The sequence below is a fragment of the Fringilla coelebs genome (assembly GCF_963513975.1).
Source record: "Fringilla coelebs genome assembly, chromosome: 8".
In the NCBI taxonomy this organism is placed as follows: Eukaryota; Metazoa; Chordata; class Aves; order Passeriformes; family Fringillidae; genus Fringilla; species Fringilla coelebs.
The window spans coordinates 23570078-23587687 of record NC_140066.1 but is presented as its reverse complement, the minus strand read 5'-3'; the positions used below and the strand labels follow the sequence as shown (position 1 = coordinate 23587687).

The following is a 17610-nucleotide window of genomic DNA, read 5'->3' as shown; positions in this document are numbered from 1 at the left end:
TATTCTGATTTGAAAGAGTAGATTGTCAGGGAAGTACTTGGATATAATTAAATAACCCATACCTAGTCCAACAGGGGTAACAGCAACAAACAAAGCACACATATTTTAAACCCTGCACTACATAAAATTCTTCTTTCTCTTTGTACTAGTGAAGATCTTAAGGGAAGGGTAGGCAGGCCTCAAAGAAGTCTTACAAATAACTTCACATTCCCAGAAAAAGCAGTAGTTTCAAGGTTGTGGAGCTGTCCTGGCAGATCTGTGCTGCTCAGCACTAGCAGTTTAAGGCAGAGATTGAATAAACGTAACAGCAATTCATAAAAACCACTGACTTTTTCAGCACAAAGCAAGAGCAGAATTCCCACATCCAAGATTTTTTTGTTACTGCAATATCCTCCCCAGAGCATTCTCCTCTGCATCATCTGCACCACCTTCTTCATTTCTGTCTTAAAAGTAATGAAACTTTGTTTTTAAAACAAGCTTTAAAAGATGAAGGAAACTGAAGCAGCTTTACAAGCATTCACACTCCCTCCCCCCTCCAGTGGTGAAGGCTGAGGTCTCCTATGATTGCTGCAGTTTGCATTTGGATTTGACTCGCACAGATTGGCCATTTCCTGCTCCTGTAGGTGTATACATTTTTCCAAGATCTGGAGAAAACACAGCTTTTATTAACTCAGCAATATGCTTACACAAGCTCTTAAATACTCATAGATGATAAATCAGTCCATCAATGAATCTGCTTCTGTGAACTGAAGAATATACCATGATCCTAGTGGGCAAGGCAGAACAGGAGACAGGGAAAGAGAAAACATGCAGCGAAACATTCCTATATTTTGATGTCTATTAATACATTACAAAGAGCAAATTGTCAAGCTATTTAGGTTCCAACTTTTAACCTGCCCTCTAAAATTCCTTTGTAACAAAGAGGAAATAAGTTTAGACCAGCTGCAACTTTACTCCTTTCTTCCATGCCTTAAATAAAGAATCACCTTACAATGAGCTCTTTGCCTCTCCGATTTCTCCAGTCCAAGGTGGTCCAGCAAGCAGGCCCTGGATAAAGGCTTAAAGTACCCTCTGCTATTCCTGGCTCTGACACTGACCTGCTGCACAGAGGGCAGCTTGGTTGACATCTCCCTGCCTCTCCTTCCCCTCCAGCCCCTGTTTACCCTGGCTATTTAGGCAGCAAGCTCATCAGGACAGAGACTGCTCTTGCTGGGGCTGTACAACAGCTGGCAAAACAGACACAGACTACAGGACACAACTGTAATATCACTATATCACCAAATACCCCAAAGGCTTTATGTTATTACTCAGCTACAGTTTAGCTGCAGAAAGTGCCGTTAAGCCTTAACTTTTCTGTGATATGCTGCCACGCATTTTTGAAAGAAAAAAATTCTCCTTTCACCTTACACTGTGAAGATGTGGCTCAACTTTTACTTCAGCTGTTCCTATGACTATGTAAAGAAAAAATCTTAGCATAAGGACTCTCTTTTTACCATCCTCATGACAAGGCCTTGTAACAGTACAGGTCTATACATAAAATTAACTTGTTTATACAGAAAAACTGACAACCTGATCTGGAGAGACTCACAGTTCAGATGCCAAGAAGTGCATCCATGTAAAGCCACTCTGTACTTCCATAATAGTGCCACAATATTCTATTGAACATTCAGTTACTGCTGATTCAACAAAGAAACAGCACATTTTTAACACTGATAATGTGCTTTAAGAACTCTTCCAGGTCAGCCCCTACCATCCCTAACATAGAAGGACTCAGAGGGATGTGAACCTAGTCATTCCCTCCCCTCTGCCAAAGGAAAGAAGCATACAGATACATCTCTCAAAGCAAACTTCTTCTCCTATAAGTGCACAGTTGAATCCACGCCTTAAACACTTCACTTGGCTTACATCTGTGGCTCCCATTTGGCTGAATCTACCAGAAAGTGAAAACATTAGAGATTGTCAACATTGTGAATATGCCTTTCAGCATTAACAACTAGTGTCTGGGCTTAAGTCCACATCTTCCTTTGACATCATTACCAACTTAATTTATTATCATTTAGGCACAAGCATGTGTCCAGAGATAACCACAGCTGGCAATTTTTAAAAGTATGTTGCCAGGATGACAATTTTAAAAATTAAACAATTTTGTTTTTACATATATTACTATTTTTCTTCTCCATGCTGCTAACAGCTAGGGGTTTGCAACCAGTTTCTTATCAATCTTACCTCTTCCCTATTTTGGCAGAAAGAAGTTTTATAAGCAAGCTGGCTGTTCAAACAGTTTTTTCACATACAAGACAAAGCTTGTTACTTCTGATCCTTGTTGTGACAATTATCTGAAGATATGCCCAACAGAAAAAGCATTTTATAGAGTGTTATTTCGAAGGTAATCACCTTTTTAAAAATGGGAAAGTGGGAGCAGGAGTTAAGTTTCACAGCTATCTCCTTTAGGCTCAAATTTATTGCTATTTACAAAGCACTAACAGATGGCTTATCAAAAGCCACTTAACAGCAGAAATGATCAAACTATTCTGAGATGGATTTTTGTCTTAAACTGTAAATACTCCCTAGACTAGTTTTTAACTTATGCCAGCCTCCCAGGGACCATCAGTTTAAGATCTAATGTGAGAACCATGCATGTTATTTCATTAAGTATATTAACCATAAACGGTTCCAGCCTTTGCTTTCTCAACTGCATACAGCATTGCACAAAAACCTCTTAAAAGAAAAAACTAGTGTTCACCTCCTGCAACATTAGCCAGAACATGCAATAGAAGCTTCAGCTCCTGAGTGAGTCAAAGCCAAGTTTGACAAACTCAAGAGTTATTCCATATCACTAAGAAAGCACAGTTATCAAGAAGACCCAGCTATCCAACATCTTCATCACCATTCTATTTTCAAAGTAATATTTTAGCTTGAATACGTACTCAGCTCAAATTTAATCTTCAACTAGCAATATACCAGGTTCCTACTTAAAATTGCTATTAAGAAGGATGGTGTGCCCAGAAGCTTGCCTAAACCCCCTCCCCAGCTTGTACTGATTACTCAAATAAAATACAGTATCTCTCTGCAAATTGCTCCCTCAATTGCAAAAGCACCAATCTGGGAGATTGCTCTTCATCTTGGAGACATGCACGAGGAGCAAGTGCTACAGAAGAGACACGGCTAGTTAAAACCTTTGAGCTGTCACAGAGACTATTAAGCTCTCCTTCAGCTAAGTACAAATTTTACAGCTGTACAACTCAACACATGCAGCCATACTGGTTCTTCTGCAGATATTCAGATATCCAGGCCTCCTGGTTCTGCAGTATGCCCTTGCCTTATATCTGTTGCCAGACTCTCTACCCTGCTGGAGTAAAACTCCTGCAACTGCCCTCAGATGCTGGATCTCCCCCCAGTGAAAACAAGTGTTTGTTTTTCAGGTATTCTCCATAGGATTCAGTACACTATTTCAAGGAACTGGAGACTGTTTGAGCCTTCTGTGAAGTTAAAAGTAATTAAAGGAATAATCCTCCAGATATATCTCAAGGTTTCTTCACAACCACTTGCAATGTAACTTAGTGTGTTACCTATGATTGAACTCCCCAGGACCAAGGAAGCACTGACCAATGCTAAAAGCAGCTCTCAGTACTGGAGTTGAGGAAAACTTGAAAATAGGACACAGCACAAAAGTACATCCTAGAATTACTAAAAAAAAAATCCCTGTTCATAGCAAATCTAACAGCACTGAAATCCCTGGGAGTTCAAAACTCAAGCAGCCTTCCTTCCCTTCTCTGAAACCCTCTGACCTAGCAAATCTCTTCTGTAGCTGTTTATAGACCTGCATTCCTCTGCAGGGGGAAGTGGTGGTCCTTACACACACTGCACCTGCTCTGCTGTACACCTGATCCCTCCTGCAACTGAAGGAGCAGAGTATCACCTTATTCTTAATGAAAAATACAGAACTTCATTTCCTCAGGAGACAAAACCATATATCACAGTAGACAAGAGTCCAAAGCACAGCCATTCCACAGTGCTTATTCCTCCTGACTTTCAAGGGAACTGTGCTTAACTTCCAACCTGTGAACACCGAGCAGGTTGAAGTGCTGGCCTGAAAACCCAACACAAGGATTTTCAGCACCAGCAAAGTTCTGCTCCTGCCAGCAGAAACCGTAATTGTTTCTCTAAAGTCTATACATTGATGAGACAGCAACATCAGACAGCAAAACAAGGGTCAAAACTCACCATCCCTTCTTTTGAGTCATGTCAGCACAGTGTTTATGGAAACAATACTGAGTCACTGAATGACAAACAATATCTATGCTGGCAGCTAAAGAGAAGCCATAGGAAGAGATTTGTAGATCCTAAGAACACAAACTTCTCTTAAGATCCCAAATGACGAAGGAAGGCCCACTTTGTGAAGTTGCCTCCAAACGGCATTTGGCACACAGCCAAATTTGAGAGAGGAAAGGCAAACTCTGGATCATCACCAACCACTGCCAAGGCCCAAGCCCCAAAGGCACTTAATCTAAGAAGAAAAGGCACTTAATCTAAGAAGATGCTGGTGTCATACACACTGCAAGGCCTAGAGGGCTTGACCCTATTCCTAACCTGTGTTGTGCTGTTGAACTGGGGGAAAATAAAGACTCCAGGAAAAAAACCTCAAATAATTCCTACTCACAAAACTTTAAAACCCAGAAGCCATGAAAGTCCAGGAGTCACTTTATGCCAGCCACCACCATTTATATCAGCAAGCTGCTCTGTGAGAACCTAAGACACATGTGTTCTTGGGGGCCCAGAAAAGCTCTCTCACCTAAGAATGCACTAAGCCCACTCTCCAGCCTTTTCCCAGGATGCTGTCCCAGGCCTTCCTCCCTTGCAGCTTCTTCTCTAAGGTGTTTTCAAGAACATGGCAGAGACCACTGCTCAGAAGTGGGGAGGGTGTGTGGGCATACAGGATCCATGCCAGCTGCACACAGCAGCTCCATCCATCTCCTTGTGCTTCAACCTCCCCTAGCCCAAAGCCCCCAAGCCTCAGTGTTTGGAGCGATCTGGGGACTGACAAGATCACAAAATCACAGAATTATTAGGGTTGGAAAAGACCTCTGAATATAATCCAGTCCAGCCTCCCTGCCAAGGCAGGGTGACCTAGAGCAGGTTACATGAGTCTAGCTAGGTTTTGAATGTCTCCAGAGGGACACTCCATGCCCTCCCTCGGCAGCCCATTCCAGTGCTTTGCACCCTCAGCACAACGTTCTTCCTCATGCAGAGGTGAAACTTTGTTTGTTTTAGTTTATGGACGTTGCTACTCATCCCGTTACTTTGAGACACTTATATGCATGGATGAGATCCTTCTCAGTCATCTCTAGACTGAACAGGCCTGGCTCCCCCAGTGTCTCCCCACAGGGAAGATGTTCCAGATCCCTTATCATTCTTCGTGGCCTCCGCTGGACCCTCACCCATAGCTCCCTGTCTTGTATCGAGGAGGCCAGAACTGGACACAGTTCTCCAGACGTGGAGAGGGCCTCACGCTCCAGCTCTCCCGCTGGGCCTGACAGTGAGACACGCCGCGAAATCCCCGACAACCTCGCCGCTCCCTCGCGGGGACAAGAGGCGCCTCCCCAAACCCCTCCGGGCAGCGCCGGGGCTGGGCCCCGACACCCTGGTGTGCGCCATCGGCCGCTCCCTTCCAGGGAGGCCCTTGCTGTGCCCCCGCCGCCCCTCCTGGCGCAGGGAAAGGGCGGCGCAACCGCGTCGGGAATGGCCCCGCGTCCCCCGCCCCTCGCGGCCCAGCGGCGGCCACGCCAGGAGCGCAGCGCGGCCCTGGCAACCGGCTGGGCCGCGGCATCCCCGGCCTTTCCGGGCCGCCGCCGCCGCCGCCCCCCGCCCTTCCGCCGGCAAGGCCGCGCTTACAGATCGGTGCCGAGCTGGGTGAAGCCGGAGTTGAGGCAGCCGCGGGCTATGCGCCTCCAGAGGACATCGCGGCTGCTGAAGAAACGCAGGCGGCGGCAGACCTGGGCCAGGCGGCCCAAGGCCTGCGCGTCCAGGTAGGAGCAGATGAGGAGCAGCAGCTCCTCAGGTAAGGCCCAGAGCGGGGAGGGAGGGGAGGCGGCCCGGGATCCCCCCTCCGCCTGGGGGGATCGGGGGCTGCCCTTCCTCCCCATGGAGCAGCAGCTCCCGCCCCTCCTCCCCGGGAGCCGGAGCTGCTGCTGCCCGGGGGAGGCCAAGCCATGGACGGGGCAGCCGCTCCCCAGTCACATGGGGCAGAAGCTGCTGCCTGTCACTGCCCCCTCCGGGGGAGGAGGCGGCTGCCGGGACCGGAGGGGCACGGGCCGCCGAGCCCACCCTCGTTAGCGGATTAATTCATTAACGGGAGCCGCTGGGACTCCCCCTGTGCCACTTGCCCTCCCCCACACCCTCTCGCCACGCCACGACCGGCTCACGGGTCTGTATCTTCCGATCTGCACTTAGCAACGTCACCTGATCCGAGTGTTCATTAATAACGTGAACAATTAATGATGGGGATGGGGATGGCGATCCCAGGTAACCAGAACATCTGCCTCACCACCTGGAGCAACACCAGCTAGATACTGCACTCCTGCAAAGGAAGGTGAACAGCAAGGTGATTTAAGGCTCATTAATTATCCTTGACCAGGGTCAGGAGCACCTGTCACCCACGGAGTGACAGCACGGGTCATCTGGTGCTGCACAGCAGTTTTCAGTGCTCCCAGATTCTCGTGACACATAAAAGAAAGGGTCTTCCCCACATAAGAACAGGCCTTGCTACAGTGGATTTAGGGCTGGCTTGTCACCAGTGCCCTTCATTGCAGTCCATTCCCCCCTCCAGAGCTCCACAGAGTGGGTGGGGTCTGAAAAGTGCTCGCAGTTCACACGTGTGTGTACACATACACAAGCACACCACCTCGAAAGAACAGTTCATAATAACTGAGTCATTGTTGCCATCCACAGGAGCCTGGAGTACTGACAACGCAGGATTCTGGTCCAAAATGGCAAAGTAGCTCTCCACAGACAGTGGAGCAGGAAAATATGAGTCTAGTGTTGTGTTATTCTTTCTTACAGTACTTTCCACTCTGCAGAACCCTGAAATGCTGGGGAAATTTCTCCCTCAGAATAAAAAAAAATAGATAAATTATAAGGAGTTCATCATCTGCCTAGAATGCTTTGAACAGGTATCACTTACCACCACAATCAACATCTCATTTTGCAGGGTGGAGTAGGATAATAAATTTTAGCATATAATGAGGTTACCATAGTATACAGGCCACTTGACAGTACTTGCATCATATTCCAGAAAGTCTAATTCTTGTCTGTCTAATCTGAAGCTCCTAAATACTCCTATGAGTAAATCAACAGGTCTGGAAGCCTCGTATTTTAGAGGTTCAAAACTGCTGGATAAGGAGCTCTCTGGTCCATTTACACTGAGTTTTACTATACCCTGGAAGTCAAGGAAGTTTCAGAAGGCAGCACATTTTTTAATCAGCATTTTTAAGGAGTGATGTCTGAAGTAATTAAAAATTTCTCAACCTGAGTTTGAGCTCAGGTGAAATAACAGCACATCTAGTACTAGCCAGCTGAAAGGGAGGTAATACAACAAATTTTGCTTAAGATTATGGAAACTTTGTGTGAATGCAGTTTTATGTCAAATTCATATCTGATGATATGAAACTTGGTCCTTTTTGTAACAGACTACAATATTTTCTGAAACATTAAAATTATTAAAAGCTGAGTGACTGTCTGAAATTTTTATTGTAAAGACATACTTATTGTCAAGTTGGTCTTTCTCTAGCAGGATCCCACAGAAAGGGCTTATGCACCCCACACTATTTAATATATTTACTAACAATCTGAAAAAAATCTGAAATCTTTCTTAGCAAAACTTTGTAGGAGGCACAAAGCATGGAGCAAGAGGCAAAGGATGCTTATGGCTGCATAGCCCTGAGTTAAGTTTAGGCATAATCACATCATATGTATTTCAATCAAGCCAAATGTAAAGTCTCACATCTAGGAACAAAGAATGTAGGTCACACTGAAAGGATGTAACTCTATCCTGCAAAGCTGCAATTCCGTAAAGACTTCATTAAGATGAATAATCAGCTGAACGTGAGCTCCTTCTGCTGTGCTGTGACCAAAGGGCTAGTGTTGTCCTGGGAAAAAAAACAAGAGCTCAGAGTTCTTTTACCTCTGGTTTTGACTCTCTTGTGACTGTTTTGGAAATAATTTGTCCAGACAACACTTCAAGAAGGATGTTTAAAAACTAGAGGAGTTTCAAAGAAGTGTAGTAAAGAATGATTACAGGACTGTCAAACATGTTTTGTAGTAAGACCCAAAGAGCTCAATCTATTTTAGCTTTCTAAAGAGAAGGTAAGGTGTGAGGTGATCATACCTTATGAGCACTGAAATAGGAAGAAAAATCTGGATCTTCCGTTTAACAGACAAAGAGATAAGATCTCCTGACAGAAGGTGATGGGAAACAAATTTGTGAATGAGGTGTGCTTTTGTGGTGAATGAAATCAACTGTTAAAATAGCTTACCAAGATTTATGGTAGAGTCACTATTAGTGGATTTCTAAAAAACAATACCAGTTGGGTTTGGTTTTGGGTTTTTTTCCTTAGGGAGAGAGAGAGAGGCTTGACCACAACTGCTAAAGCTTCACCAGGAATTGACCTGGAGATTCCTAACTCAAGATATCAGACCAAGATAGTCCAAGGGGACTCTTGTAATCATAGGCTCTCTTACTCTGCAGAGGCAGCATGTGCATAGTACATGTTTCCCTGCACTGTGTGGCACCCAAATTCCAGTGGACGGTCTCCAGCCTCTGGCTGTGCTGCTTTACCAAGGAAATCTACTTGGTGCAGACCAAAGGAGCCTGGGAGCAAAGTACATGTGCAGTATGACCCTCTGGGATACCAGGTCAAGGTATGGACAAGTACATGTGAAGAAGGGTGGGCCTTAGTGCCTTCCAGTTTGTAACCCAAGGTATAAACAACTGTGAAATACTTGGTTAAGATGAAAGGTGTTTACACCCAGTAAGCTTGTAGAAGGTCAAATATGCTCCAAGCAGGGGACACAGAACAGTATGAAGAAAAAAATTACAATACATTCCTCTTAAATATGGCATTGTTTTCAAGTATGGACAATTGTCTTACAACATAGTAACAATAGTTATTTTTTGCCCAAAATGTAGATGTCATCCGTTACATTCTCTGGGTTCTTTTTTAAGATAAATAAACCAGCAACTGCCTACCCTTGCACACACTTTCTCAGGCATGGTTTTGGATACTGCCTGTTGCAGAGCGGTCACAAAGCTGTGCATTGCAGACTGAGAACCCCATAGCCTTACTCTTTGCAGTAATGCCAAAAGTGCTAATGTAGGTGTCTGCAGGAGCAAGAACTTATAAAGGTTCTGAACCATTCCTAAAACTGTATGTGTTGCGTGATGATTTTGCGCTGCATTGTTCACACTCTAATAAAGGACTCAAAGCAGGTGCTCAGTGCAGTGCAAGCATAATAACGTATCTTTCCTAAATCTTACAGAGATCCCAGTCCTTTTCATGGCTCATGACCAGTCTGAACCTCTAGAAGAGGGGGTAGAGCTTTGTGCTGAAGTAGCAGACCATTCCAGTATCACGGCTTGTAAACTAAGGATCAGGGGGCTTATATCTGCAGAGCCTTAACAGCATAAGTCAATGAAATCCAGCTTGAAGAAACACCACTTGAATACCTGCCTGTCATTTTTTTTTCTGTCTTCAAGGGGTTTTATTATTTGCAGTGCCCTCAAATACACCTTTCCACCTAAAGACACATTCATGTGGACAGCTCTTTGTTTTGTTTTTCCTTCCAACCAGTGCTTTTGTGTATTTCTGAAACTTAAGACACCTCCTCTGCTACTACAGTACTTATCTGTAACACCATCGCTTTGAGGGATTAAAGCAGGTTACTTGTTACACACTTAGATCAAGAGTTATCTGAGTAGAAAGTCTATCCCGTTAGGGTTGGCGGAATCTGTTTTTGATCTTGAGTTGTTTTGATTTTCTCTAAGAGCAAGTAACATGTTATTTTAACTTCTGAATAAGGTGTGCTACCTGACTGTGTCTCTTCTGTTTGGCAGAAAGGATTAGAAACCTCCACAGAACTTGCACTCTATTAAAGCAGAGTGCTCACCATTGAGAACCAAGGAGCTGAATTGTTTTCAGATTATATGTGTGTGTGTGTCTTTCCCACATCAAAGACTTTGATGGAAGCTGTTCTCGCTATTGTCAGGAATGCAGGGATTGGCACAAAGGTGATTAGCAAAATTGCTTTTCTGTAGGAGAAGCACAAAAATTATCAAAGGATTAAAGAGGATAAAATTAAAAGGTTATGCTGAATTTGGGGGCAAATTTTCTGCTTTTAAATTTTCTCCCAAATTATACATATTGTTTTGGTTTTTACCTATAAAATATTTGCCAGAAGAAACCAGGATTAGCAGCTGTTTCATATGAGTTCTGTTAAAGGGAGATGAAAAAATCTTCCCTTAAAAATATTCTCAACAGACCCTATTCCAAAACCCATCCACAAGAAGCTTTTGATGAGTGCTATGGGCACACAGCTAGCAGCCGTCCCTACAATGTTCTTAACAGCCACAGGATTGGGACCTTTAGTCATGATTATGCTGAAAATATTATTTAAAACAATTCCATAAATCAGTTTGTCATCAGTGATGCTGTTTGTTTACTTTTCTCACTACACTCTGCTGACAAAGATACTAAACTGAGGGGATCACTTTCATTATCCACTTGCTAGGCACATGCAATGCTTTTGTATTTTGATCAAGCAGCTGAGCGGCTTGAATGGTTTGGGAAAAAAGGCAATAAAAAGGGATTCTCAAATATTTTAGTGTATCAAAATGAACAGAGCCTTCCAGAATCTTTCTTGCTTGGCAAAACCGCAGTGCAATAAAAAAATATATCACCTCCCATAGCCAGCAGAAGTGTCTCATCTTGCTGTTTCAGACTTTGTTTATTGTGCATTTTATTTTGAACAGTCCTCTTATTAGTTGCTAAGTACAAGCCATATATACCTATTTCTTGTCTTTGCATTTTGAGTTTTGTTTGTTTGTTTGACTATTCTGTTCTTCCCAGGAAGTCACCCGGAATATTTTATTTGTTTTAAACCTCATTTATCAAAGTATTATCTAAAGCATCGGATCAGAAAATGTTCATTGTAACTGTTTTCCCAACAATGACCTTCTTCCTCCCCCCCAGGCCACATCAAGTTGTCATTCACCAGACAGCTGTGGAATTTGGAATCATTCCTTTTAAAAGCTTTACAATTCCAAATGGTAGATTTCTAATGGCACAATATGATTGCCACAAAGATCTTTAAATTTCCCAATCCTCCAGGCTTCAAAGGCTGGACCGTCCTTGATCTCCTGAAGGAATGCTTTTGAATCTTGTTCTTTTATAGGGGCTACCTATGAAGATATTTTAGGGGCTTTTTCCTTTCGTACTTAAAACTGGAGGAACTAAACATTCAAATACCGCTGGCATTTTTGGGAGTGAGATCAAGACATACAAAGTTGTTTCTAGGGATTCTCATCTCAGTTTTTATTAATTCCATAGGTAGTTCCAAAACTTTTTGGAGTATTTATAAGCAATATTAATATCTTTGGTGTAGCGGTGACTGTGATACTGTTTAATCCTGCATTTTCCTTACACCTACATGGCTACATTGTGCAGTTCCTCACCTGCCTTGAGCAAGTCTGACAGTGCCCTGACTCATCCTGTGTCCATGGGTACAGAGGGGTTCATTGCTCTTGGAGGATTCACTGCTGTCATATCACTTACAAGGTAATAATTTGTTTAAGAAAGGTGAGCAAACCTAATCCTACAAATGGTTTTGGGTCTGCCTTGACCAGGCAACCAAGACAGAGCCTAATTACCTGCAACAACTACAAATAAGCAAAAGTATTAGAGTCCTAGGCTCACTTCTCTCTTTTTCTACAGTCAGAGGAAACATTTCACTATTTGTCCTTTCTTTCACAGCAGGATTTCTCAATCTGGAAGCTGACATTTTTTATTTCTTGCTGGTTAATTCTATTTCTTACTACTGAAACACAGAATTCATTAATTTGAAGTTAAGAGACTTACAGTGCAGCAACAGGAATCTGGCTGGTGCTAGAAACAGCCTTTCTTTCTATTCAGTTCAGCTTATGCCAACCCATAAGGCAGGTTTTACCCTCTCTCCTCTTACAAATGAAGCACACATATATAAAAAAATCAAGGACAGTATCCCGCTGTCCACACACAGTAGGTCCTAGTCCTGCACAGTCCTATTACACAGATTCATGATAGATTTGGGGTCTTCAGCTGTACCCACCTTGGGGAAAGCACTGTCCTTTCTGTGCCCCTACAGTACCTCACACAACATGACCTCTGCTGTGACTGAGCCTCTCAGGTATTGTTAGAAGGAGCAATTAATGCTTTGTCACTGCAGTAAGTGTATGTTTAGACACCCCATGTTGGCAGTGCACGTGATTTTTAAACAGTCTGCAGCCTAACCTCAGGTTTTGTGACGACAATAACAAACTGCAGGAACCAGTGATTACTAACCCAGTTTATGGGTCAGGGAACAGGCCTCAGATCCTCATTTACACAGTTTCTTATGATCACGTAAAGCCCCACTCTCCAAGACTATTTTTATTTGTTTGTTTAGATCAGTTTAAAAAAAAATCCCAGGTCCCAAAATAGAGAATGTTTTCCTTTGGAACTGGAAGCAAACACACTTGATGACTTTAACATCTGTTGGACAATGCATGGTTGGGTGGTGGGCACCTCACACAGTTTTGTGACAAACACGTGTGCATACAGCGTGTCAGATTATAAATCCAAGAATAAAGAGTCATTAAAACCTCCCTTCTCTAGCCCACCTGCCATGAAAATAGGCTTTTCACTCTATCTATTTAAACTGAAAATTGAGTATTCGGAAGAAAAATGCCGACATTCCAGGGATTCAAGTCAAAATCTCCCCCTCCAGTAAAGGAGGTCTGTCAATTGAACATAGATTGATCCATTGTCTGTCTCCCATCAGGACCCACAAGCCACCCCATGCACATATGCTTCTATTCTGGCTTGAAACAGACCTCACAGTCCCAGGCCATCCCAGTAACATTTACATCTGTCATGAGCTTGATCTGAAACTGCACAATTCTTAAATACCTTTCTGGTTTTAGCATGTGGGGCAGTTTTTGGGTGCAGATTCCAGTGAGATTAGCTGGCTACCCAGCAGAGCATGAGCCCCCTCAGCTCCACCATAAGTACAAACCTTCCTGCTCTTGGAAGGGAGAAAAGGAGAAAGAGACACTTGTGCACTGAATCAACTCTTACCAGAATTCACTTGACTGCCACGAGTGCTAAATTCTGTCCTATCCTTTTTTTTCCCTCCAGTTTGTAGTGGATTTACCACTGTTTGTATGCCTGAAGTGTTAGTAACAATCTATTGAAATGCATTTTAAGGACAAAACATCCAGGCTGGGCAAGATGTCCATGCCCCTGCAGAGGAGAAAAGGTTTCTGATTAACAGACATAAATTGTGACTCTTGAAACTGAATTCACTAGTATGGTGAAGCCTGACAAATCACAGTGCTTCTCACAGATTATTCTCCTCACTTGTAATTGTGCTTGTTTATCTGTTTAGCCATCACGAGCCTTAAACACACTCTGAGCCTAATAACTGCATTAGTAATGCCCGGAAGAAAACAGCTTTCTAAGGCAGGTAAAGCCCATAGCACCTTTTCCCTTTTGGTTATATCTTTTTCCATGCACACACATACAAATGTGCCATTTTTTTACCCCAGCATGAATATCTGTACAAGGAACCAGTGATGCCATCTCCTTGCTTATTTTCTGATGTGTGGGGCCCATTTGCTGTGTGGATGCCCTGGCAGGTGTTTGGATGTGCAGGTGTCTGCACAGGCAAAGTCCTGAGCACAAGCACAAAGATTCAAATATCAGGACCTTTCAGCCTGAACCTGACACTGCCACTTTAAAACCAGAGATGTGGACATCAAAGTTTTCCACTCCCCAGAAGGAAAGGACCATTTTACACGATGTCTCTCATCTCTCTGCCTTTCCTACAGCCTTCTCTCTCTCTCTCACATACACACTTTTTCTAATACCATCCCTCCCTCTCCACTTCAAACCATGGGAAAAACTTAGGAAAAGAAGCTTGCCGACTAAGGGACCGTTTCACTGCATTGTGTTTTCCAGCTAGACCTGAACAGACTGAAATCAATTCAGCTCTCTCTTGCTCGCTCTTTCCCTCCCTCTCCCATGTCTTTTTTTGTTTCTCTTAGATCGTGCTCTCTGCTTTAAGAAAGCCCGGTTTAGTTATATCCATCCCCATAGCAATCAAGTGACCAGTGTTTTTTTATTGCTTGTAAAAACACAGTATCTTTTTCATGGGAGTCAGGTTCTCCTTTGGTTTGAAATGCCCAGTGAGCAGTGGCAACAACCTGCAGAATCTTTGATCAATTCTCACATATCCATTTGAAGTATCTTTAGTAGACCCATCAAAAGAAAGGGGCTTGGTAATTAATATTTTAATAGAGTGTACCAGCCTCTCACTGTGTTATTGGCAAGAGGCCTGATTTAACAGGAGCACACAAATACCTCTGTCTGATCTGAATTGCTACGTGCTCTAAAAAAATATACGTTATTAAAGCTGAAGTCCAGCTGTTGCTATATTAATATCCTCTGTTTTTTATTTGCTCCTACCTTTTGGAAGGTTTCAGTTTTCATTCTGAAATTTTCCAGGCTTGCTCCCAATACTGAGGTTATAACTGCAGGGTAAGAACCAGAGGAGAATGCAAGAAGGTTCACTGGAAACTTGAACAGGTGAGATTCAGCACAGTAGAGCCAGCAGCCCAAAGAAGACAGAAGTGTCACTTAAATTTTGATTGTACAACCTGTTGACAAAAGGACAAAATTAAGATGTGTGTGCAAGCTGGCTCTTATGCTTTCCAATCTTTGGAACAGTTAATTCCACAGTGAGTGTTCCCTTAACCTATTTTTTTCTTTCCCAGAGTTGTCCAGGGTCTCAGGACCAGATGTGAGGGCGCTGTAAACAAGAGTTTTCACTGAGTTTAACAGAATTATGCTGCTTTATATTGAAACATAAAGAAGGTGTCACCTAAAGAAAACACAAAAATTATCCACCTATCCAGAACTTCCATAGTAAAGGAAACCCAGCAACCAAGACAAACCACAAAACAAATATCCAATGAAAGCCTAACAACACAACTTCAAAACAATTTAAGTAAGAAAAATGAAGGTGCTGTGAAGTTGCAGGTCATAACCAAGTGGATATCACACCCAGTGGACCAGAACCCCAGTCCTGAGGACATGCATAACACTCTCCCAGGCAAACTAGGCTTGTAAAGTCCAGCCAGCAGGTAATGGCATGCCAAGGGCTTCTTCTCGTGTAGCCCCCCTTGATCACAAAATGACGAGGTCTTGGTATGCTTTAAGGGCAGCTAGATCAAGACCAGCACTGCAGAAACCCGATCACCCCTTACCAGGTGTTCAGTTCAACAGCCAGTCCCAGGGCAGGTACATCCCATTTGAGAACTGAATTGTCACTTTCTTTGCTACCTGTGTTTTTCAGCTGGAAGCTGGAGCAACCACAAACACAAGCACTAAAACCTGCCTTTCAGACTGACAAACTCAAAAGTCATTTGTCTGTCACTAGCTCTGAAAATCATGCAGAGTACTGTTGGGTGCTCAAGACCACTGAGAACATTTTATTTAGGTGCCTAAATACTTTTTTCAGTGTCTAGTTTCTGACTCCTAACACTACATGTGCTGTGTCTCACCTACCTTCTGCACTGTTTTGCTGTGTGCAAATTTTAATACTACAATTCCAAATTAATTCCCAAACAGTACTGCACAGCGTGTCCTCTATTTCCTCTACCACCTCAAATACACTGGTAGTAACAGTCTTGAAATGTAACCAACCCAGAATTTGTAACCTGTATCCTAATTTTGCCTGCACCCAGAACATGGCCTAGTTATTTTCAGCTAGCTTTTCAGACCTTTATTTGGTAAAGGAGGTGATTAATTATGACCCTGATTTCATGCTATCCAGACTTTTACATAAAGAAATTGAAGTTCTTAGCTATTCAGGTCAGCATCAATTCTATTTGGTTTACACATGTCAGTGTTATGTGTGTGTTTATAAATATTCTCTGTATTTAATAAACAATGTATTCTGTAAATAGAGGTTACCTAGTATTTTTCTTAAAAATGAACATATACTGACTAACGTGCATAGGAGTACAACAGATTCTTTACAAAATTGTAGAAAGGGGCAAGTAACACTGTACAATGAAGAAACCCTAGATGATAATAGATATTTGTCTTGAAGATAAAAAGAGGTGCATAAAGTTATCCTTTCTGCAAGGTACCTCCCCGTTTGAGTGCTTAATCATACAAACTCCTGGAAGCATTAGCAATGTTTTTTGGGTTTTGTTTCTCTTTAGAGAAAATGTTGTGGTTAAAAAGAAAAATAAATAAAGATAACTTAAACATGGGGCAAAGCTTTGGTGTGTTGTTATTGTGTGTGTATTTTCAGGAGCAGTTTCCCAAGAGCTCAGTCTTTTACATGCTGTGATTTCTTCTGACTGTTCTGACTTCTTGTTTTATATAATACCAAATTTAAATCTAAATACAATTTTTTCAAGCACTTTAAGGTGCTGAAATTGCCTGGCAGCTTTAGTTGCCCACTTCCAGGTCTGGTGAGCTTTTCTGGCTTGCAAATAATTGTAATGATTGTGTGTAAATGCCATCTCTTGGGACTCCTGCGACAGATACTGTAGGAATGCAGCTCCCTTGCAAGTAGCAGACAGGGATCCACTTCCCTCCCATTTTAAAACATTCTTTGGGAAAAACTCTTTCTCTCCATCCAGAATCTCAATTATCTCCCTGAAAATCCTGAGAAGAGGGTTGAAAACAGGGTACACACTAGAGGAAAAAAAATTAAAGTTAAAAAGGTAGTAGGGGAGAATAAAGACATTTTCCAGCTCACATGAACAGACGGACAAGAATAGCCTTCTGAGCAATCTGAACTTTGTACAGGAGCATAAAGACAGCAGATGAACATTGGATTAAAAAGGCAGAGGAGTGAACTACAGTGAGAAAGGAGAGAGATGGTGTTGAGACATTTTCAGGGGGGCAGGGTGATGATTCGTTGGGCCAAGTGACCTTTTCCCATCCAGCAATTTCTTCTGTCCCAGTGCAGAATGACAATGGGAACCCAATGGCAGCGCAATCTGACATCCACGTCCATACTGAAAGAGATTCAACTCGACCGTGCTGCACTGCTGTGGCTATGGGATGCTGTGAAACAAGCCAGACTGAAGTTTCCAACTTGCCCTCTTTTCTGTTGTTGTTGTTATTGCTGTTTGTTTCCATTCACCCCCTTTTATTCTCCATTTTTTTCTGTCTTGACTCTGATGGGGGCTCTTTTTGTGCAAAACAAGCCCTTCTGATCTCTTTGAAAGGCCAGCTCTTGTCATTCTTCCAGATCATCATTGTATGACATGTTTTTATATCAGACTGACAAAGGAGCTATTTG

At 42.9% G+C, this 17610-nt stretch overlaps 1 protein-coding gene across 1 annotated transcript in view; it reads right to left on the bottom strand.

The window, feature by feature from the left end:
- FBXW4 (F-box and WD repeat domain containing 4) overlaps window positions 1-6218 on the bottom strand; it is a 58563-nt gene extending 52345 nt beyond the window's left edge. Inside the window, exon 1 of the mRNA XM_084210165.1 lies at window positions 5893-6218. Within this exon, the coding sequence (XP_084066291.1) occupies window positions 5893-6143 (251 nt within the window). The 5' untranslated portion in view covers window positions 6144-6218. The remainder of the gene's footprint in view (window positions 1-5892) is intronic.
- Between the last annotated feature and the right edge of the window lie 11392 nt (window positions 6219-17610).